General features: G+C 37.9%; 1 protein-coding gene across 3 annotated transcripts in view; it reads right to left on the reverse strand.

The window, feature by feature from the left end:
• The window catches only part of piezo2a (piezo-type mechanosensitive ion channel component 2a), a 153855-nt gene that overhangs the window by 92884 nt on the left and 34995 nt on the right, over positions 1-25976 (reverse strand). For all 3 annotated transcript variants that reach the window (XM_083543206.1, XM_083543207.1, XM_083543205.1), the window contains exon 3: positions 11277-11402. In XM_083543206.1, the coding sequence (XP_083399332.1) occupies positions 11277-11402 (126 nt within the window). The remainder of the gene's footprint in view (positions 1-11276; positions 11403-25976) is intronic.

Genomic DNA, 25976 nt, shown 5'->3' on the forward strand with positions numbered 1-25976 from the left:
GGAGTCATGGGAGAAAGTCATGTGGTCAGATGAGACCAAAATAGAACTTTTGGGTCATAATTCCACTAAACGTGTTTGCAGGAAGAAGAATGATGAGTACCATCCCAAGAACACCATCCCTACTGTGAAGCATGGGGGTGGTAGCATCATGTTTTGGGGGTGTTTCTCTGCACATGGGACAGGGCGACTGCACTGTATTAAGGAGAGGATGACCGGGGCCATGTATTGTGAGATTTTGGGGAACAACCTTCTTCCCTCAGTTAGAGCATTGAAGATGGGTCGAGGCTGGGTCTTCCAACATGACAATGACCCGAAGCACACAGCCAGGATAACCAAGGAGTGGCTCTGTAAGAAGCATATCAAGGTTCTGGCATGGTCTAGCCAGTCTCCCAATAGAGAATCTTTGGAGGGAGCTCAAACTCTGTGTTTCTCAGCGACAGGCCAGAAACCTGACTGATCTAGAGAAGATCTGTGTGGAGGAGTGGGCCAAAATAACCTCCTGCAGTGTGTGCAAACCTGGTGAAAAACTACAGGAAACGTTTGACCTCTGTAATTGCAAACAAAGGCTACTGTACCAAATATTAACATTGACTTTCTCAGGTGTTCAAATACTTATTTGCAGCTGTATCATACAAATAAATAGTTACAAAATCATACATTGTGATTTCTGGATTTTTTTTTTTAGATTATGTCTCTCACAGTGGACATGCACCTACGATGACAATTTCAGACCCCTCCATGATTTCTAAGTGGGAGAACTTGCAAAATAGCAGGGTGTTCAAATACTTATTTTCCTCACTGTATATATATATATATATATATATATATATATATATATATATATATATATATATATATATATACACACACACACACACATATATACATACATAGATTATATATATATATATATATATATATATATATATATATATATATATATATATATATATATATACATACACACATACATACATACACAGTACAGACCAAAAGTTTGGACACACCTTCTCATTCAAAGACTTTTCTTTATTTTCATGACTATGAAAATTGTAGATTCACACTGAAGGCATCAAAACTATGAATTATCACATGTGGAATTATATACATAACAAAAAAGTGAACTGAAAATATGTCATATTGTAGGTTCTTCAAAGTAGCCACCTTTTGCTTAGATTACTGCTTTGCACACTCTTGGCATTCTCTTAATGCCTACTTTGAAGAACCTTCAGTGTGACTCTACAATTTTCATAGTCATGAAAATAAAGAAAATTCTTTGAATGAGCAGGTGTGTCCAAACTTTTGGTCTGTACTGTATATATAATATATATAAACTTTTGGTCTGTACTGTATATATAATATATATAAACTTTTGGTCTGTACTGTATATATATATACTATATATACAGTACAGACCAAAAGTTTGGTCTGTACTTATATAGATTTTTCTACTGTTCGCTATGCAAATGATGCAAAAGAAAAAAATGCATTTTTGTGTCCATTTGTCACGTTTTCTCTTTTTTTTGGCCGCCATGCTGCAAAAATGTATTTTCTAAAATTCGTTGGAGAGAGTGAAGTACTTCCAAAAACAATGAGGACTGTTCCAAGAAGAAGTCTTACTTCATTTATACCATAGCAAGTATACCATAGCAAAATCTTGTTTGCCAAACTAATCAGAGCTACTCTGTACAATCTACAGCTCAGGTAACTCTTTGTGTCTGTATGGCTCTCTTCGGTTTCCTCTGAAACGCATGCTTGTTGGTGAAATTTTAATAAACTGCCCCGGGTGTAAATAAATGTGCAAATGTGTGTGCATAATGCACTGCAAAGGACTGGCGTCCCACCAAACTGGTCTCTTGCCCAAAGTTTTAGAGATTGGCTCTGGATCCTGCGACACCCTGACCAGCATAAAACACTTACTCCAAAATGAATGAATTAATGATTAATAAGAACCAAATTTAGATCTACATCTCAAGGCTGACTGCAGCAAGAAAAACCCCTTGAGGAAGAAACTTAAAGAGAAACAAGACCTCTCCTCAGCATTACCAGATCACATTCAATTTTTAAGTGTATAGTGTTTGATATTCTCACAGCGTCTAGAGATGTCTTTCATCGTATTCCCAAAGAAACTGTTTTCATTCCAACCAAATAAGAGTCAAGTCTTAGAGTTGTTTAAAAATCAAGAAAACAATTTCAGGCTGCAGCATATTTGGATTGAACCGAGCAAACCGGGGATAAGAACTTTCTCAATACTTTCTCAATACTTACTGCTATGCAGATAATTACATAAAGTGTCTGAAACAAAGGTCTACACAGAAAATGATTCAGTGGTTCTCACAGAATTGGGTAGTTTTTTTGTTCTACCATAATGCAATTAAAAATTGCAAGTTTTTTATTTATTAAAAAATATTTCAAAATTGCAAATTGTAACAGCACCAGCATAGCAAAAATGCTATTTTAAATAAAGAGTAAATAAAGCAAATATATATAACTTTGTTCACTTTATTTGCTATAGATGAGGCTGTTACTACTTTGAAACAAAAGAATGAACCCTACTTTCTCCACAGAGTAAATGCTGATCATGTACCCCTGCAAATCTTGAATATCTGTGAATATTTAACAATGTTTATAAATCGAAACCTCATCTGATTAATAACCAAATCTTCACTTTGACAAGTTGAATATTAAACACATTGTGAGAAGTTTGGGGAGTGATTTGGGCCGTTTGGTTCATTGACCGATCAGGAATGCTTCACGCAGGAACTCAACCCTTGCCACAACACACCCTTTGAGCGCAGGGACTCGTTTTTCAAATCCGTTCATCTCTAAAATTCCCCCAGCTCTCCTCTACAGAAAGAGAGCTTGTATTCCTGCACCTCACCGCAGCCAGGCTCAAAGGGACGCACTACTGAAGCACACTGCCTCTATTTTTTTTATTTTTTTTTACAACTAGCTGAGATTTATTCACTGCCAGCAGCTATTGGGTGGGAGATGTCATTTTTGGCACAGGCTTGGCATCTTGTATTATACAGAGATTTACAGAGATGTTAAAATCAGTCAAGAGACAGGAGACTAAGCTGGTGATAAGTGCAGCAGAATTCCCATAAATGTGTTGAGTTATTGCCTATGCAATGCATGTGCTACTTTCTAAACGCCATTCTGACAGTAGTCTCATTAGACATAGGGGGAACATAAAGAATAACTGGTAAAGAAGAAAGCTTTACTTGCACATCATGAATCAAACCAACTAACATTCAACAGGAGTTAGTTTATATATTGAAGATAAATCACTATTGCACTGTAATGTCAAACTTATGGGAAGCATTAGGGGTGTAAGGGTACACAAAATTCACAGTTCGGTACGTTCCTTTAAGTCACGGCTCGGTTAAGTTTCGGTTAGGTTAGGGGGCTTGTCCTTTTTTATTAACACAGTTTATTATTATTGACTTTTGTGATCATCAACATTTAAATTTTTTTACATTTTTAAAACAATTTAAAATAAAATGCCTGCTTGGTTAAACAATATATAAAATAGTATTTTATAATATTTTATTAACATAAAATAGAATAAATCAAATTAATGCAATACAATTTTTATTATATCAAATCAATTAAGTAATAATTTAATATATTTAGTAAAAATAAAAATGTAATAATTAAAATACAAATTAAATTAATTAAATAAATAGAAACAATTTACATTTGTTAGACCCTATTTGGGTAATATACACATGTATGTATGTGTGTGTGTTTGTTTTACATTTAATATAAAATTTTCAAAAGACAATCTACTTATTGCTGCAATATATCATTCATTCACTCACTCAGTTATCAGAATTGTCAAGATTTTCTCTTTTTAAGACAAATTCTTGTAGCTGGACATAAAAGGCAAAAGAATCCGTAGCGCTAGCGTTCACTGCTAGCCACTTCATGGTTTGCGGCTAACTCTAGCGCTATGGATTCTTTAGCTATTTCATGCAAGCGCAAAACAAATCTTATTTCCGTTACGGAGTGAGAAGCCAAAGTGGCACTGCGCTAACTCTGTTTTTGTGTGAGGTGGAGACTACTTTATACGTTCCTGAGGTAACTTGGATATTATTTATGTTCCGCACGTACAAAAAAGGATTGCGATTGAATGCACACTACGTTCAATAAAGATTTCATTTCAGTTTCAGCGGATCAGAGATCATGAAGCAAACCCAGAACAAACTGAAGTAAGCACTCCATGTAGGCTTTTGTAGTTGATCCTTTAGCAGCCAGTCACATACATTTAGCAGAGGGAAGAATATTCACTGTGTTTTTTCCTATTTAAATTTGCCATTATTAAAGAAATTACATGAAAAACATGGCTTGTTTAAGAATACAATAAAAAACAGACAGAGAATTAAGTGTTAATTTCTTTTCAGAGTTCATGACACTACTGGCAGCATAAAGCCAAAGGAGAAACAAAATATAATCACTTTGATTTGACTTATTTTAGCAGAACTAATTAGTGGTGCTTCGGTAGTTAAAAGCCTTTTGTCTAGACTACTGCACATACAGTATTGTAGTATAAAGAAATCTAATGAATTATTGTGAATATCTAGCTGAAATGCAGAATTTAACATGACAGAATGTGTTACTTTATATTATCTCTGTCCATGTGTATGTCTAATATGGGTTGTCCAAACACCAGCTGTTTCCAGACATCGTTTGCAACTCAGCTGCCACTTCCTCATTACAGCGTATGGAGCTGAGCTTCTTTACGCTGCTGCTCAGAAATGAGTGTATATGCATACATCATTATATTATTACATCACACTGGGTGAATAAAACCAGCACCAGATCCACTTTAAACAAATTGGGTAATATGAGATGTCCAGCTGGAGATCAGCCACTAATCCCACTTGGGGCCATTGTTGACCAAGAGCAAAGGACATGCTCTACGTATGTCAAGCAAATACAGAGGCTTGTTTGTCTCAAAATGTGTTCTTGTATGCTCCTGATTCAACATGCAAAAAATGTTTGGTTTCCTCGGAACTCGACTGTGGTAATGGCAAAAACTTGAATAAAATCCAGAATGCACTTTTATTGAATGCAATATGATGGTTATTTAATTGCTAATGGTCTAGTCATATTTCTAACCAAGTGTCTTGTTTTTTGTTACATTTTTTTTTATGTTTTAGAACCACACTGGTTAAAGACCTGAAGGAGGAATATACGAGTTTACATAATATTCCGAGGTGACAATTATGCAACCACGAAATATCTTTTTGAATCTTTCCTATATTTAAAATCGACTTACAAAACACATGCACACCTGTAAATATTGAACAAGTTTTATCTTTTCTAAAAAAAAAAAAAAAAAAAAGAACTACCAGGGAGCCCCAGGGGAAAATCGGAGAAGAGCAATGAGGCATCAGACAGCAATAAATAAGGAATGCTACCCATTAATTGTGTAGCACTGCTGAGACACACAATGAATAGATGAAGACTAGTTGTTTTCTAAGGAAAAGAAAAAAAATAAACTTAACTTAAAATAAATTTTTCCTCCATTTACTGTATTTGGCCTTATTGGGGGCGTGCAGTGTAAAATACTGGAACACAATGTGTCCAGTGTGTGAGTGTGTGTATATTTAAGCGTGCTTGTGCGTGCATGCTCTAATTCCATTCAGAGTTTTCACTAAGTTCCATTTGTTATTACTGCACATAGCTGATAAAGTAAATCTGATGGGTTCACTAGCTGTCCATGAACTTGTGTGCTGGGGTTATCGAGTTCGTCTGCCAATCATACACACTTTATTGAAGGTATTACTTGAATTGATTTGAGGTGGACCCTTCTGTAACTTTATATAAAGTTTAATAAGTGCAAAATGTGAATTATTTACAAGGCAGCACATTAATTTAAGAGGCAGTACATTAATTTAAGAGGCAGTACATTCATTTAAGAGGTAGTACATTAACGCTGCATGACTCAGCATCCATATCTGGTTCTTGGTCAAATGTTGCTGTTTATTAAAGCTCAGGGGTAAGTGGTTTTTAGGTCAGAACGCTTTTAATAATATTTTAGTTCGCCTGACTTTTTGGCAGATTCGTTAGAATGTCTGTTCAGAGGAGAATATCGAGTCTCTGTAGAGACTGGATGCGGCTCTGTCAACAAGAAAAAGCAAAGGAACACCAATTGACTTCCAGCTTATGCTGCAGTGTGTCTTTTTTTATGCAGGTCTGGGTCTTTTTTATGTTTGAGAACTCTGGATGTTATTACGGACAGGATGGTCCCCCATCTTTAGTTTAAAACTGGTTATATTAAAAAGTAGGCGCTACATATGCTAGTCTAGGTTGCTCATAGGAAGCCTAGAGTTCAAACAGAATACTGCAATTAATCAAAACTATATTAAGTAATTAAAATACAAATTTACTATTAAATTGAATTATTCATTTGATTCTTCTTTGCTTTGTGATTTTCTACTTGAAGAATCATTGATATAGAAAAACATAGTTTCTTGCCACCGATTGATCTTTTAATCTAAATAACGACGACTATCTGGAGTTATTTATCCCCATAGCAGGAAGTGACAAATTCTGAACCAAAATTTAAGTTTAAGGTACATTTCTGGAAATCACATTAGAACAAAACTGTATTTGCTGATTTATCAAAAGTTTTTCAATAACATTCTTTTAATTTAATTAAATTTAATTCAGTTCAATTAAATTTCAAAAGAATATACTGTAGCTTTTAGAAATTGACAGTGTCCCAAAGCTTTATAGGAGTAAATAGATTATAAATTAACATTTTTAATTTGATATTTATAAATCAGTTTATCCCTAATGAGCAATACAGAGATGACAGAGCCAAGGAAAAACTTGAGAGGAACCAGACTCAAAAGTGAACCCATCTAAATTTGAGGGACACCAAACCAAATTTCTAGTAGAGAGAATGAGAGAAAGAGAGAGAGAGAGAGAGAGAGAGATTATGTTTTACTACTCATAATAATCATAATAATCATATTAATGATAGTGATAATTTTCATGATTATAAATATCCAAAAGATCACTCTGTTTTATACCTATGCACCAGAAAATAAATACAGAAATGATGAATAAATACTGATATCAGGTGCTATGCGTAATATATAAATGTACTAAGATTACAGGCTAGGATCACAGCATGTTATGTAACACACAATGTGACACAGAGCACATCTGTCCTGAGAGAGAATGTGTTCCAACAATGCTGTTCATCTCCATCTCCATCTAGCTGCCAGTGGACCTGCCCTCCAACCTCCGCAAGACAGTTTTATGTGTCTGTGTGATTTGTGAGCATGCGTAAATGTGTGTCCTCATTACTCTCCTCAATCACCTGCAATAACACCGATCTGTGGATTCTGTCTAACTAACAGAAATCACTTTCCTTATAAATGATGTTACATTATGTTAGTACAATTTTATGTGAAAGAATTATGCATATGCACTGACCGCATGACTTGATAAAGATGTGATGCATATACAGATATTAATGCTGTAGGTTCAAATCTCGGGAGCTCCATCAAAGCATACAAAGTGTTTTATATACCAGCTGTGGTCTTTAGCACTCCTTTACCACATACTCTGTCGACAGGTAGGTTGAGTCTGAACAGACAGAAAAGTCAATAGGTCTAATTTTCTTATAATGACTATTTTTTCTGAATTTCATCATTCAATTTTCCAGTGTATTAGAAATTAGGGACATTAGCACCTGGGAATATGCCCATTACTCACACTGATGAATCACTTTCAACAATCTGGTGATCTTTGTACAAGCAACTAACCTTAAATGCAAAAACCTGTATCAAACCTGTTTGAAATTTTTAGATAGAAAAACATGATGTACTGTGAGCTGCTTGAATCTTTTAGGATTTTAATTATAAAGTATGTACTATTCTAATTAATTAATTGGAGGTCAGAATGCCTGGATCCCACCAATGCTTAAGTGGATAATATCAGGAAAATACAGTAGATTTGGAATCAAAGACCTGCTGCTTTATTCATAAAAACTGTCCTTTGCTCATCCCATTCCTTTTAAAACTTCCACCTCTGACATCTCAGTGAGGGCTGCTCATTAGGGATTTAACTCCACATCTGGATTTCTGTAAAGCTGGTTTGTAAAAATGTCTATTGTTCAAAGTGCTATAAAAATAGATTTGAATGTAATTAAAAATGTTAAAAGACTTATAACAGATGTTTACAATAGCAGAATGCACAAACAGCAAAAAATGTGCATGCTATTAGATTTTACTTAATATCTATTCTTAAGAAATATGGTGTCCTTGTGTACGTTCTACATCATCAATCACCGAGTTTCAAAAATTGGCAAGTACTGAAGCAGCTAGAGAGGATGCATGAAATGACCTAGATATGTTCTTTATACTCTACTTCAGATGCAGACTTGAGAGCGCCAAACACATTTGAAGTCCCAGCAATCATTGAGGCAATACAATGTTGAATGACTGAATTGTACATTTCAATGTCAGTTACCAAATAACCTTGCTGAATATGTATCTAAAGCTGATGACTTTAATATACGCTTAGACTGAAATGTACTGTATGAGTTTGCATTTATCGCATATCCCTCTGAAGAATCTTTATGAAACTATGCTTTCATCCTAAATAAAGGCTGAAACGGTTAGCTTCAATTACAGTTAACATGAGGTTGCATTTAAATGACAGTAATATCCAACTACTAGAAATGTATTAAAACGGTCAATTGTGCAACAGAAAATTGCAGAACATCTCAATTCTTGCAACGATGCATTCTGTGTCTTACATGTCCTTCTGAGGTCAATCTTGCAAAAGCCTTGCAAGACCCGCCTTCACAAAAACGCAAGTCTATTCTTTGTGCTCATAAGCTTATAGACTGTGTTTCCCATTTGCCACTGCACATCACCAGATCATGTCACATGACTGTTTGTACTTGTGTTACATTTTGGTTAATGAGCACAACTATTTAAGCCATTGTCCTTAGACTTCTTATGTACTTTTCCCCCCAAAAAAATTATAGCTTTTTTGTGTGTACATTTATGTTGTCTTTCTTCTTAGAGATTCATTTACATACAAATCTGCACCTGCATCTCAGACATTTAAATAAATGTTACTGAACAAACTTCAACAAAAAAGAAGCAAAATATTTTTCTTGGAACCTTTTGGAAAAAAGAAATATCTTGAATTTAGCCAAATTGAATATAGTTGTATTTTTTGCTGATTGACTGTAATCTATTATAAGATTTCCAACCAAATATAAAATGATTAAACCTTTTTCTATTGTTATTGTTGTATTGTTCCTATTGTTAGTACTTTGAAAGCTTGAAATGGTCTTTGATAGATAGTTTGATAAATAGTTATTTTGTCAGATCACTGATTTTTTTTTTTTTAAGCCATTGTTTTAATCAATCATTAATCAATAGATAACTAGCTAAATAAAAATAAATAAATAAATAAATAAATAAATAAATAAATAAATAAATAAATAAACAAAATTATCAATCAGACTAAGGAAATATCTTCTTTTGGCTGCTCCTGTTAGGGGTCACCACAGAAGATCATCCTTCTCCACAGAATAAGAAAATATACAACATAAAATATGCAGTTTTACATTTCGTTTTATGGTTTTTGTCAGATGTCCTTATCTAAAGTGATTTACAAAATGGTTTAAAGCCTCCATTAATAGACAGACTCCATATACCACCAATCTAAACTTTGCTGGAAAAGAAAATATTTTGAAAGTGAGTAGAGAATGAGGAGGAGCTTCTTCCCGCAGGCCATTCGGTGTTTAAACCAGGAAACACCCAGGATCCAAAAGCTGGTCCACTCTCTCCATCATCACTTCTTCTCTGTACAGATTTCACCTTTCCCACCACGACACTTTAAACTCTGGACTTGCACAGCAAAGTGCACTTTATATTTATTTATTTTATACCACACCATTCTGCACACGGACACTTTATGGACACTCTATACCACACACGGACACTTACGGACCCTTACACCACACCATACCGCACACGGACACTTACGGACCCTTACACCACACCATACCGCACACGGACACTTTATGGACAACCCACCACTAAAATTGTCTATTGTTTACACTTTGGTACACATTGTTTATTGTTTCACTGTCTACTGCCATAAGGATTTTCTTTGTATATACATTTTTCTCTTTGTTTACATACATATCTTTATATATTCTTTATATCTTATATTTTATTTTATATAGCTTTTATACTTTATTTATCTGCTTTTTTTCTTTCTCCCCACCCTATTCCCCTCTTGCCGGACCGTCATATAAAGCATTTCACTGCATGCCGTACCCTGTATGTATGTGTATGTGATGAATAAAATTTGATTTGATTTGATTTGATTAGATTTTTTTAAGGAGAAGTGCTAGTAGAAGAGCTAATTTAGTTCTTTAAAGATCAATTGAAGTTTCGTTACACCACCGCGGTGCAGAACAGAAAAGAGTGTAGAAGCATGTCTTCCATTTACCCTGACAGATATGGGACCAGTCAAGCAGTGGTAGAGAATTGAAGAGAGTGTGATGCAGTGTGGGGTGAGATGAATGCTTTGATTGAGAGAGGTGCTGGTCTGTTTGCAGGTGAGCATCAGTGGTTTCTATCTGATGTGGGCTGATACTGGAAGCCAGTAGAGGTAGTGTAGCAGTGGTGTGGTGTGGGAGACACTAGGAAGGTTCAAAACAAGTTGTCCTGCTGCATTCTAGATCACTTGCAGAGGTCAAATATCTTTAAGGCATGTCTTTTAGACATATCGACCTCTGAAACAGATCCAGAATGCAGCGAAACGAGTAAAAATATTTCATATAAGCGTTTGTTTAAATCATATTTTTATTAATCGTTTATAATAGTCTCGCCGTAAGAAATATCAGATCAATTTTCTCATATTTGAGATCTTTTCACTTGCTATGATTTCAGTTTTTGCAGACTCTACATTCTGCCTCTGAAAACACTTCTGCTGGATTTGAGCACTTTTTCTATTCATTATGTGCCGACTCCTCATCTTGTGCACAGATGTTGTGGCTTATAGCTGCTCAGAGATCGTGTATACTGCTGCGTGCCAGTTATGAGCAGTGCTGCTTGGATAAATTCCCAGTCAGTCTTTGGGGTTTCTGATAAACCACCCTCTCCCCGTGTCAGGGTAAACAAGATCCAGGAGAGCCATTCAAATGTTTGGGTCATTAGTCAGAGTTACCATTTAAACGTATTCATTCGATATCTTTTTGAGAGACTGATTAGGCTGGTACTTACAATTGAAGTTGGGCTCGATGTTGTCTCCTGCTAGCAAGCTGTTAATGGTGATCTGAAATATGATGTGCAGCAGTAGGAAGGACAAACTGGTGAAGCACAGGGATTTCAGCAGACGTCCTGTGTGGCCTGGAGGAGAGACATGGTTGTGTTCAGGAAAAAACATGGAAACATTAATGAATTAATCAAATTGATTGGTGATCAGAGTGTTTCAGATCTAAAGTTTTAAACTCATATTTATTCCTGAAAAAAAAAACGGTGTATATACGAAATATTATTAAAAGGGTATAAAGACGACAAGCTCTGAGCGCAGCTCATATGGGGAGGAAATCCAGAAATCCAGTTGTCTGGGTAAACATACACGTGCAATCCTGTGTGTCTACATGCTATGTGAAAAAGCTGCCATAATCCAGCACTGTTAGCAGTAATACACTCTGCTTAACATCTCTCTCTCTCTCTCTCTCTCTCTCTCTCTCTCTCTCTCTCTCTCTCTCTCACACACACACACACACACACACACACACACACACACACACACACACACACACACACACACACACACACTGTCTCTCTCTCACTGTCTCTTACTGTCTCTCAGTAGTAAAATAACTGATGTTTTTGGCAGCATTTAGGCCGTTCGTCATGCAGAGACCGCTGAGCGCAGTGTGAGTTCAGTGCTGTGCCATTTTCAGAAAACTTCAACTGCAACGGCATGCGCAGGAGGAAAAAAAGCTGGACTTGATTTGTCCTCTGGTGCATAAACACTCTCTTGTGACATGATGGACACATGGAGTAAAACAGCAAGGGGTGGATGTTGAGGACTGTTTATCACAATTACTTTAAAAGTCAGTAATTAATATACAGCATGGAGAATAGCATAAAAACACAGCCACAAACACAACCTTAGACATTTAGATAAACAGTGATATGTGTTAAAACAAATCAGTAACAACAAACCCATACATTAGTATACAAACTTTATTAGTGAAACAATTAGACAAATCCGTGACTTTTTTGCTGCTATAATAAACTCTGATCTTCTGAGAACATGTTCCACTACATTTTGGAGTGTGCTTGTGGAGATTTGTGCAGTCAGCATTATAATTAATCCCAAAGGTGTTCAATAGAGTGGAAGTCAGAGCTCTATATTAGGCCACTCAAGATCTTCCACTCCAACCCCATGTAAACCATATCTTCATGAAGTTGGCTTTGTGCATAGGGGCATTGTCATGCTGGAACAGTTTTGAGTCTATTATTTACTTTAGCAATGTGAGCTACAGGAGCTCGTCTGTTGGATCGGACCACACGGACCAGCCTTCGCTTCCCATGTGCATCAATGAGCCTCGGCCGCCCATGACCCTGTCGCCGGTTCACCACTGTTCCTTCCTTAAACCACTTTAATAGATACCACTGCAGATCAGGAACATCCCACAAGAGATGCAGTTTTTGAGATGATCTTACCCAGTCGTCTAGACATCACAATTTGGCCCTTGTCAAACTTACGCAAATCCTTACACTTGCCCATTTTTCCTGCTTCTAACACATCATCATTGAGGACAAAATGTTCACTTACTGTCAGGTGCCATGATGAAGAGATAATCAGTGTAATTCACTTCACCAGTTATAATGAATGAAAGTCTTCTTATTCTTTTGATTACATAAGTGTTAATTAGGGATGCACCGAAATGAAAATTCTTGAAATGAAAACCGAAAAAGAGGAAAGCAAGGCCATAAAAACCGAAAACCGAAACACAGAAAGAAATTATGCCAATTATTATTACCATTGCATTTATGGCTATGACTGTGTACTAAACTTACTAAAATCAAGGCATTTTAATTGCATACATTAATATTAAAGTTTCAAAGGATAAATCAATTACAAATTATGAAAATATTTATTTATAGCACATTGCAATAATGCACAGGATAAAATAAATAAAAATTCAAACAATGTCTGTCGTGAAACTAATTGCTGAAATATCTGCAGTTATATGCTTATGAACGTGAGTTGCAACAACATCAAACAGCTCAGGTAAACAAACCTCTGAAAAATGTCGTCTGCTCGGTATGGAATTACGGGGCTCAATGTGCTCGATCAGCCTACGAAACCCCACATCTTCTACGACAGAGAATGGCTGATCATTTAAGGCAATGAATACCATAATCTTTTGTGTAATGACCTTTGCCATGACACTTTTACTGGGAAACTTCCTTGCCTTTTCAAAAACGTCCACCACAGATGGAGTGCGTGTGCTCGGAGGCTTCCTCTCATATTCAGCATAGCGATCGGGATGTTTGGATTTCAGGTGATAAATTAAACCCGACGTGGAGAAAGTCTTTGCGGACGCACCCCCTCTTGAAACTTCGGCATTACATGTTTTGCAAATCACAGATATACTGAAATATGTCCACACCGCAGACATGGTTCTTCAGACATGCACGTGCAGGCAGCGGTTTCTGTTTGCGTCATCACAACAAACTGTTTCGGCCGTGTTTTTTCGGTGATCAAAGTCTTTCGGTGGCCGAATATTCGGTGCATCCCTAGTGTTAATGTACTTAAAAACACTTAGTTGAGTACATATAGGAGTACTTTTAACACCTCTTAGTAAAAATAAAAGGATTAAAAAAAGCCACATTCACAAGATTTGTTTGAGTAAAATTCTGCTTTAATAAACAATCCACACTTTCACTCTCCGGGCTGAAAAGCACAGCTCTTAAATGATGATGTCTGTTCGTGACGACTGGCCTCTTGAAATGAAAAAGTGGCCACTGCATAGAGTGTGAGTGAAAGTAAGGCTTTGCGTTGGAGTGTGACTGGATGAAGGAGACAGCCAGACCACAGACACAGTGCAGACCTGCGCTCCTCTAAACACACGCCAAAGCTACACTTCCATTCCTCTCCCACAGGTAATACCCCATGGGTCAACAAACTGTCACAAGCAGCTGATCCACAATCACTTTAAAGAGTGGGGGCTTATAAATATCCTTATAACTAAACCATCCACAGTAGCAGAGTCCTTCAGACGAGTGGCAGTATCCAGGCCACACTCTCATAATAAGAAACCTAATATCGTAATAACACCTTTAGGTGTTGCAGCAAAAAAGATGTCTCTGGCATTAAAACATGAGGAACACCACTGAATAGCATTACTGATTACTATGATCCTCATTAAAGTAGACCATGATACTACCACCACCATGATTGACAATTTTTTTGGTACTCCTCACCAGGGCGTCGCCACACATGCTGAACACCATCTGAGAAAAACAAGTTCATCTTAGTCTCATCAGACCACAGGACATGGTTCCTGTAATTCATGCTGTTGGACAGGTTGTTCTTTAGCCAACAGTTTGGCTTTCTTGTAAACCAGCTTCAGAAGAGGTTTCCTTTCTGGACGACGGCCATGCAAACTGACTTGTTGCAGTGTGCGACGTCTGGTCTGAGCACTGATAAGCGGACCTCCGCTTCTGCACCCTTTAAAGCAATGCTGCAGCACTCATGCATCTGTTTTTTGAAGCAGCTTCTGCACCTGACACACAGCACAAGAACTCAACTAATTTGAAGGACCCCTGTGAGTCCTGTTCTGAGTAAAACCCGTCTTTGGAAAACCTCTGAATGACCCTGGCTACAGTACTGTAACTCAGTTTTAGGGTGTTACAGATCTTCTTATAGCCTTTGCTATTTTTGTAGAGAACAACGAATTTAATTCTTAAATCCTCATCCTCTTTTTACCATGAGGTGCCATGTTGAACATCCAGTGGTCAGAATGAGAGAATAATACTCAAAGCACCAAATTTTACCTGCTAATACGAGAAAAACAAATTTGTATGGTCCTGTCAAGCAGACAAAAACATAAACATAATAAATAATACATGCGGCTTTGCATGGTTACACAAAGTACAGCTGTTATCACTTAGGGTGTACTCACTTTTGCTGCCAGCTATTTAAACAATATGTATGTTGAGTTATTTTTCAGAGGACAGTAAATATATACTGCTATACAAACTGCAGACTGACTACACTAAAATATCTACTTCTTCTTCTTTCGGCTGCTCCCATTAGGGATTGCCACAGCGGATCATCCGTCTCCATACCACCCTGTCCTCTACATCTGCCTCTTTCACACCTTTCAACTCTTTCAACTACCCGCATGTTTTCCCTCACCACATCCATGAACCTCCTCCTTGGCCTTCCTCTTTTTCTCCTACCTGGTGGCTGCATCCTTAGCATTCTTCTACCAATATAATTCATGTCCCTTCTCTGCACATGTCCAAACCATCTCAATCTTGCCTCCCTCACCTTGTCTCCAAAACATCCTACATGTGCTGTCCCTCTAATAAACTCATTTCGAATCCTGTCCATCCTTGTCACTCCCAACGAAAACCTCAACATCTTCAGCTCTGCTACCTCCAGCTCCGCCTCCTGTCTTTACTCAATGCCACTGTCTCTAATCCATACATCGCAGGTCTCACCACAGACCTATAAACTTTCCCTTTCATTCTTGCAGATACCCTACTATCACAAATCACTCCTGTCACTTTACTCCACCCACTTCACCCTGCCTGCACTCTTTTCTTCACTTCATCACTCTTCATTACTTTGCACTGTTGACCCCAGATACCTGAACTAACCTCTTCCACCTCTTCTCCCTGCAACCGCACCACTCCACTGCCCTCCCTCTCATTCACACACATGTACTCTGTCTTACTCCTACTGACTTTCATTCCCCTTTTTTCCAGCGTATACCTCCACCTCTCCCGGCTCTTTTTAACCTGCTCACTACTCTCACCACAAATCACAATATCATCTGCAAACATCATAGTCCAGGGAGACTTCTGTCTGACCTCGTCTGTCAACCTGTCCATCACCACTGCAAACAGGAAAGGGCTCAGGGTCGATCCTTGATGCAGTCCAACCTTCACCCTGAACCAGTCTGTCTTTCCTACTGCACACTTCGCTGCTGTCACACTGTCCTCATACATGTCCTGCACCACCCTCACATACTTCTCTGGACGACCAGACTTCCTCATACAATACCACAACTCCTCTCTTGGCACTCTGTCGTACGCTTTCTCTAAATCCACAAATACACAATGCAATTCCTTCTGTCCTTCTCTATACTTCTTTATCAACATCCTCAAAGCAAATAAGGCATCTGTGGTGCTCTTCCTCGGCATGAAACCATACTGTTGCTCACAGATGGTCACCTCTTCTCTCAGCCTGGCTTCCACTACTCTTTCCCATAACTTAATGGTGTGACTGATCAACTTAATTCCCCTGTAGTTACTGCAGGTCTGCACATCTTTCTTATGCTTAAAGATCGGTACCTGCAAACTCCTTCTCCATTCCTCAGGCATCCTCTCACCTTCCAGAATCTTGTTAAACAATCTGGTTAAAAACTCCACTGCCATTTCACCTAAATATCTCCACGATTCTACCAGGATGTCATCTGGTCCAACCGACTTTCCACTCTTCATACTCTTAATCGCTGCTCTCACTTCCTCCTTACTAATCCTATCCACATCTTGCTTCACCAACTCCACATCATCCAACCTTCTCTCTCTCTGATTTTCATTATTCATCAGCTGTTAAAAATACTCCCTCCACCTTCTCAACACACTTTCCTCACTAGTCAACACATTTTTATCTCCATCCTTTATTGCTCTAACTTGCAGTACATCCTTCCCAGCCCGGTCCCTCTGTCTGGCCAATCGGTACAAATCCTTTTCTCCTCCCTCAGTGTCCAACCTCTCATACAACTACTCATATGCCTTTTCCTTGGCTTTCACCACATCCCTCTTTACCTGCTGCCGCATCTCCTTGTACTCCTGCCTACTTTTCTCATCACTCTGTCGATCCCACTTCTGTTTTGCCAACCTCTTTCTTCTTAAGCTCTCCTGCACTTCCTCATTCCACTACCACGTCTCTTTGTCTTCCTTTCTATTTCCAAATGTCACACCAAGTACTTATCTAGCTGCCATCCTCATCACTCCTGCAGTAGTTGCCCAATCATCCAACACCTCTTCACCACCACTGAGCCCCTGTCTGACCTCTTCCCTGAACCTCACACTACACTCTTCCTCCTTCAGCTTCCACCATCTTATTCTTCTTTCAGTCCTCACTCTTCTCCTCTTCTTCTTCGCCTCCAAAACCATATTAAGACCACCATTCGATGCTGTCTAGCTACACTGTCCCCCGCCAACACCTTACAGTCTCCAATCTCCTTCAGGTTGCATCTCCTGCATGGAACATAGTCCACCTGTGTGCACCTTCCTCCACTCTTATAGGTCACCCTATGATCCTCCTTCATCTTAAAATAAGTGTTCACCACTGCCATTTCCATCCTTTTAGCAAAATCCACCACAAACTGCCCTTCCACATTCCTCTTCTTAAGGCCATACCTACCCATCACCTCCTCATCACCTCTGTTCCCTTCACCTACCATTAAAGTCTGCCCCAATCACCAATCGTTCTTTCCTAGGTACACCATCTACCACTTCATCTAATTCACTCCAGAATCTTTCCTTCTCCTGAATCTCACAGCCGACATGTGGAGCATAGGACTGATGACATTTATTATCATCCCTTCAACTTCTAGCTTCACATTCATCACCCTATCAGAAACTCTCTTTAACCCCACTACACTCTTACTTTACTCTTTCTTCAGAATCACACCTACACCATTTCTCTTTCTATCCACACCATTATAGAACAGTTTAAACCCACCCCTAATGTTCCTGGTCTTACTCCCTTTCCACTTGGTCTCCTGAACACACAACATATCTATCTTTTTCCTCTTCATCATATCAGCTATCTCTCTCCCTTTACCAGTCATAGTACCAACATTTAAAGTACCAACCTGAACCTCCACTCTCCTACACTGCTCCTTTTCCTGCCGTCTCTGTAGATGTCTTCCTCCTCCCCTTTTCTCCCTTCGGCCAACAGTAGCCCAATTTCCAACGGTACCCTGTCGGCTAACGATACCTGTGGCAGTCTTTGTTAACCTGGGCCTTGACCGATCCAGTATGAAATTCTTATTTGTGATCCGCATATTCGATTTGGCAAATTTTACGCTGGATGCCCTTCCTAACGCAACCCTCCCCATTTATCCGGGCTTGGGACTGGCACTAAGAGTGCACTGGCTTGTGCCTCCCTAATGGCTGGGTTGACTACACTAAAATATATAAAATTTAAATTTCTATAGTATTGTCCCTTGAGAAGAAACACTAAAATGGTTGCTGAAATGTGAAAAGTGTACTAATTTTTGTGAGATACTGTAATTTTCATATTTAAAACAAAAAGTAATACACATCTTTCATCAATTTATAAATGTGTACTTCAACACCTCCCTGTAATCACCGTGGAAACCTTACAAAGGTGCAGTAGGCAATGCCAAGCTACGTCTGCCAAAGTGTCATTCTTTTTACAATGCTTTACTGTTGTGGAAATGTTTTACAGGCCCCTGTAAAGCCACACTGTATTTTATTGTTAGTTTTTATGGTTTGTATTGGCTTTGACTCTGATTAGAATGTGTTTTATTCATAACAGCAAATAAAATGGCCAAAATCAGTTGTAACAAAACCATGCAATGACTTAGCTCTGAAAGTATGGCTAAAAAGGTGACAAAAAAAATACACAGATTCATCCGTAAATGCCTGATCCTTTAGCAGCAGTTCTGGGGTCAGTTTTGGGACACCACTTTATCACAGAGCATCTTCTCACAGCTAGAAGCAATTTATGACTAGTCTAACCACCTACAATAATTCTGAACATCTGCAGAAAAACCAGACAACCCAGATGAAAACCTTACAGATATCAGAGGAACATAGACCCCCTCCCAATACACCTGAGCTCAGGATCAAACTGAGGACTCTGGGGGAGGTGTAAAGCATCAGTAGCAAGAAAACACCATGTCATTTAAAAAAAACAGACACAGTGATATATATACTGCAGCAATAATTTAATTAGTTAGAAATTTTAAACATTAAACAGAGATGTACACACTAGTGATGCACCAATCATGATTTTTCATTACCGAAATTTATAAGCAAACTGGCCCATTTCGATTTCTGATTAAAAAAATATTTTTTCAAGCAACAAACAGGAAAAAATGTCTGTTTCGTTTCTAATCCAACACCTGAGAAGCTAAGCAGACGTTCACTGTCAACGCTTGCGTAGGGCCAGAAAGCGGCTTGTGTTTGTGCGCCAGTACACCAATTGCCGTTCGCTTTTTAGTATCTGTGCTTCAGATGGGTAGCTCTTCATTTCCAGTGCTGTGTGGATGCTGTATCCTGAAATCACTTCAGAATTTTCTTTCTATAATTTATCGTGCATTTGCCAACAGTGATTTTGCTCTGTGTGGGATGAACTTTTAAATGTCTGCTCAAGTTTGTTGTTCCTCTGCGTTTAACATGTCTTTTGCAGACATTGCAGATTGCAATCTTTACGTCCTGCACACAAATTTCGAAACACTCCTATGTTCACGAAGGATTAGGGCCTCAAATGTAGTCTGATCGCGATCACACATTATACGCCCGGTTCCCATTAATGGCCAGTCAACCAGTGCATCCCTAGTACACACTGTTTTCAATAGAATCATGGAGAAGGTTACAATCTGTACACACCCCACAAACACTTTTATAATTAGAATAAAGGTCTGGTTTCAGTGCACTCTGACCCCGAGTTACAAATAAGCTGGAATATGCAAAGAAAATAATTTTGCTGTAATGTATATGTAACAAATAAAGGCTATTCTACTATTCTTCTTTCCTATTTCAAATAGCAACACCTTATTGACTAAGGCAAAAATATTTGCAACATTTATAGAAGTCACACCGGATATTGCCAACCAAGTTATTGTACACTTTTGTGTCATTTATGCTAATTATGACACAAAATAATAAGGCATGCTATATGGACAAAAGTATAAGGACAGTTGGAGACACACAATTAGATACTGTAAATTGTCTTTGGATGATGTAGCACAAATATTTCCCTTTACTTGAACTAGGAGACCCAAACCTGTTCCAGCATGACACTGCCCCTTGTGCACAAAGCCAGCTCCATAAACATATGATATACATTGGATAGAGTGGAAGATCTTGAGTGGCCTCCTATAAAGGTCTGACATCATCATCTTTAAGCACCTTTGGGATGAATTGGAGTGCTGACTGCACCACAGGCCTCCTCACTTCACTTGCATCAGTACCAGACCATTAACACACTTGTGGCTGAATGAGCACAAATCACCACAAGCACTCCATATACAGAGGAAGATCTTTTTAGAAGAGTGGAGGTTATTATAAAAGCAAACAGGGACTAAATATAAAATTGGCCTTTCCACAAACCTTTGCATTGTTTTTTGTTTTTTTAATGTGTGCATAATTCGTAGTGCTGAGAGTGTGATTTGTATTTATTTGGGGGCAAGTTGGATATGATTGACCAAGTAAATACAGACTAATCAATAAAGAAATTAAATCTAACTAAAAGTTGAGCCAATTTTATAGTTGCTTGTGTGCCCATGTGTTGATGGAGTTGTCAGGAACCATGCAAAGCTTTAAGAGATACAACAGTAAAATGTACTTTAAAACACCACTAGGGATACTGTAAACGCCTGGGCTGCTGCAGGCTGATCCTGGCACAGGAAGCTCAAATATGGACCAGATGTGTTTGTGATGTCGGCACGCAAGAACAAAGAGGGTTGTGTTAGTGCCTGCCTATCTGCTCGCCGTTTGGGCAACAGGCTCGGATTTCATTTCCCCCTGATGGGCTACTTCATCCATTCTGTGATGACTGAATAGGTTTCTGTGTCATGCTGCAATACTACCTCAGTTAGACTTCTCTAAATACCTCCATGTGTATTATAAGGATGGCAATAAAGCCAGATTAAACTAGAATATGTGTTTCTATGAAGGTCCTTGTGCATGCCAAAGAGGTTAATATTGTCATCCCAAATGCTGAAATTTCATCAGTCTAATTGTATTTAAACACCAGTTCTCGTCTTGCCATAATTAGCAGTGAGCTGTTTAGGTCATTTTGAAAGTCTCCTGCTGAGAGTCTGGCTCACATGAATCCGAAGTGCATGTTTTGCAACTTGGCTTCTGTTTTGTGAACATATTTTGTAATGTCAAAAAAACGTTTAAAAAGAAACATTTCTGATGTCTCGAGGAAGTCCTGTGTTATGTGGTAATGCTATCAGGCCCTCTATAAGATTTTACCATTATTGGCCTATTTGGCATCATTAGTCTGAAATTCAGTACTGTCTGTTTAACATTGTAGAGGGCCAAACAAAATCCGATGAACTGAAAATGTTGCTCAGCTGTGAGAGGTTTTTATGTAGCAAATTAAATAATTAATCTGAATCAATTCATTGTTGGACAGAAATCATTTCTACTGGGAAATCATTTCCTTTACAGTGTGCATCAATTTGTTGATTTATTTTATCCAAAGTGACTTACAAATCTAAATCCAAACCTAAACCATCATCTTCAATCAGTGCATTTAATACAAGCTTCATACATGATTTTTGGAAATAAATAAAATCTAAAAAGCTTTCAATAAACCTATATAAAATAACATTCAACTGCAAACAGTTTAATAACCTTCTAAGAGCAAACTGCAAAACCACACATCACAAAGAAAGAAAGAAAGAAAGAAAGAAAGAAAGAAAGAAAGAAAGAAAGAAAGAAAGAAAGAAAGAAAGAAAGAAAGAAAGAAAGAAAGAAAGAAGGTAAAAAGACCTTGAGGTATTTACCGTGTAAAATATAGCAGAATGTCAACGCCATTTCCTGAACTGGAGAAACAATACGTAAGTAGGTAAAGAAGTAAGAAAGGTAACTCAATATAATTTTTTTTTTGATCGATATGTTTCATTAATGTTTACTTTCTGAACAATGATTTGCTGTTAAGGCCGTTAGAAGCTTTTCTTACACACTGTTTTGCTTTTAGTTCTGTCAACTATGAAATCTCTCTGTATCTGAATGTGTAAATAAATCATTTTTAAATCAAAGTGACTGATCTGGCCTTAACACCATAACACATGAAGCCAGTAAAAGACACGAGCTGTCTCAAACAGCCCTTGATTACATTTTATGACGTGACTCACAGCTGAGATATGTGTGTGTGTGTGTGTGTGTGTGTGTGTGTGTGTGTGTGTGTGTGTGTGTGTGTGTGTGTGTGTGTGTGTGTGTGCGCGCGTGTGTGTGTGTGAGAATGTGTAGGAGAAAGGGAGATGGAGACCAAGCAGGAGGCTAACACTGAGTCACAGAATCAGTAACAAAGAGCCAGTGCTTTCCTGAGTCCAAATCTAAATATTTCCAGGATATTTTGCCGTGCTGTAGGCACTTCAGCAGACACTCAAGACTCCCTCTCGCATTCCTACAGTGTTTAATCTTGTATAATTAAACTTTTTTATTTAATAAGAAAACAAATTATACTGTATCCAATCGCATAAACGTAGTTTATTAGGGTTAACTGAGAGCTAAAAGAACACGTTGGCCCGAAATCAATCCATTTTTCAGACGGAACCGAAAAACGAGTTGTGAGTCATGGTCTTCCTGAGGAAGCGATGTGAAGCTGGCGTACGGAGATCCACGAGGGTCAAGGTCCCTTTCCTACGACCTCTCCATTCTGTTACGTTTCCTCAGGAAGCCATCTTGTCTCCTGCGTTCCCTCAAGTGGACAGATTGCATCTGTTTCGAGGCGAGAGTGGAGGATGGCCTTGTGGCCTTCAGCTGCTGTTTTCCTCCCTTTCATTCTGGAGGGCACCAGCATGCGAGCGTGCTTACAGACTGCACTGCTTTCTGGAAGTCTGAGTCTAAATGTCAAGTTGTATCACTAATAAATAAAATAAAGGTCGATGTTTTAGAGATTTAAGGTCGATTTTCAGCGTTGTGTATCCGGCATGTCAATTACAAGAACCTTTACTGCTTTGAGATGACATGATCTGAGATATAAATCTTTTTTACATATACCTTCAGTTTTATAAAATTATCACAAAAGTTTTGGATCTTTAACTGATCAAGAAATACAAATCCTGTAATTTTCTCTCAACTGTACGTAGCACATATCATCACCTTGTAACAATTTCGCCTCAGGAGTTATGGCGTTATAATTAATAGCCCACATCTGGTAGCGGTGACGTAATGGCCGGCTAAGGTGCACCAACAGAGACTGTCTCTCCCCTTTCCTGCTCTAGCGAGGGGTCTTAACCAAACAAACACACACACACACACACACACACACACACACACACACACACACTGAGGCGCCACAAGCTGAACAAAGCCACAGGCTCTTATGGTAAGAAATAAATAAATCTACTGCTCCACACCTTCCAAAGGGGGGAAAAAAAAGATCAGCAGATCTCTGCTCACATGTCTCCTGGACTCTGTTAACATATTAAACCTGGGAGTTGTAAAATATGATGTAAGGTTATGTTTACTAAAGATAGAACGAGTGCATGATAATAATAAACCTACAATTAGTATTATTATCCAAACACAGATAAAATGTTTAATGCATGTTGCATATAGATGTCAAAATTAAATCTGGCTTTCTTTAAGTTGACTTGACAAACAACTCAGGAGAACTATTTCCTTAAACACATTAGAACGCTTATATAATTGTAATAATTGTGATATATAGTGATGGTGCTGGCTTCTTTGTTGCTACTGTATTTCTACTATTCATGTGAGAAGTGAGAAGTTATCTGTTGATCAGACATCAAAGGAGAACATTACTACTGCTGTAACACATTTTACTTCTCCAACTAATAGGCGCAAGGTTTTCCTGTTAGCGGCTAAAAACATAGGAAGCTAAAGTCTTTCACTCAGCATTTCCACGTACGTTTATTATCATGCTAATGAAAATATTGTACACTTACATTTGCTTCCTACAATACTCTTACTGCCTCTACTGCACAAATTACAATATTCTACCTCATGTTGGCTTTTTGCACTGTTATGGTCACCGGTCATCATATATACAGTACACATACCTCTTTTCAAATAATGGCCTTCACATTTGGACATTGTTCTGTGTTATTCATAATATATAATGCACCTTGTAGAAAGGAACCTTGCTGGGTTGAAATTTAACAACAGATAGATCCCACTGGCATCATTTATCATTACACATTTTCTTTTATGGAGTTTGGCAGTGACTTTTTATTTATATAAGCTTTTTTTAATTATCTTAAGTCCTTGTACCGTATTCTTAGACAACAGCACTGAGCTGGTCTCTGCACCTGTGCCTATACTTTGCACTCTAATAATATGTTCATTGTATAGACATACACTGATCTGGCATAACAACATTATGGCCACTGATCAGGCATAACATTATTACCACATTATATGCCTAATATGGTGTTGGTTAACCTTTTTCCTGGCAAAACAGTTCTGACCCATCAAACATTAACAGCATTAACAGCATTAACTTCTTCAGCGATGTGAGCTACAGGAGCTCGTCTGTTGGATGACCCTGTCGCCGGTTCACCATTGTTCATTTCTCAAACCACTTTTGATAGATACTGAGCACTGCAGACCAAGAACATTCCACAAGAGCTGCAGTTTTGAAAATGCTCTGACCCAGTCGTTTAGCCATCACAATTTGGCCCTTGTCAAACTCGCTCAAATCCTTACACTTGCCTATTTTTCCTGCTTTTATCACATCAACTTTGAGGACAAAATGTTCACTTACTGCTAAATATATCCCACCCACTAACATAATATAATCACTAACATAAAGATAATCAGTGTTTTTCACTTCATCAGTCATAATGTTATAATGTAATAATGTTATGCCTGGTCGGTGTTTGTATATTTATATATATTCGATTTATTTATTTATATATACAGTATTACTGCTACTTGCACTTCTGGGTAGATGCTAAACTGCATTTCATTGGCCCTGTACTTGTATTCTGCCCAATGACAAAAAAAAGTTAAATCTAATCCAATTAAAACAATAAAAGTAGTGCAAACCAGTTGCCTGGGCCCAAAGATCCAGAAAAAAAATACAACTATATGATATTAATATAACTCTAACTCTACAACTGCTCTGAATTTGAGAAGAAACTAAACTAGTTTGTAATCTATGAGGTGATAACTATGAAGGCACTGACAGTAGTTTTAGTGAAAAAGATTTAAAAGCTTATGAGCTAAGCCATTTTAGCAAAATGTACACACATACAGGAGTTAAAAGAATGTAAAACACTGGACATAAAAAGGTACTAAAGTTCTGCTGCATCGCTGTGTTAAAATTAAGCAACTGATAGATCCCACAAGCATCATTATCATTACACATTTACATTTATTGCATCTAAAGTGACTTTTAATTTATCAGAGATTTTTTAATTAACTGAGCATTTAAGGGTTCAATGCCTTGCTCATGGGCCCAACAGTGGCAGCTTGGTATTACTGGGATTTATACTTGTAATCTTCTAAACAGATTTCAAACATCATAGCCACTGAGCTACCACTTCTATTATAGGCAAATAGCGGATTCGCATAATGTGTAGGAACCCATTAATCAAAATAAACATAGCCAAACCCTGATGGAAAAAAGTACTCATAATTAAGAAGGAAGTTAAGAAAGAAGCATTGTTCATTACACAGCCCCCCTAAGTTAAAAAAAATTTAGAGACCCAACCAAGGCTGTTCTGGGATTTAAACTTAAGAACTTAACAATTTTTCCTAAAA

The sequence above is a fragment of the Silurus aristotelis genome (assembly GCF_946808225.1).
Source record: "Silurus aristotelis genome assembly, chromosome: 1".
NCBI classification, from domain to species: Eukaryota; Metazoa; Chordata; class Actinopteri; order Siluriformes; family Siluridae; genus Silurus; species Silurus aristotelis.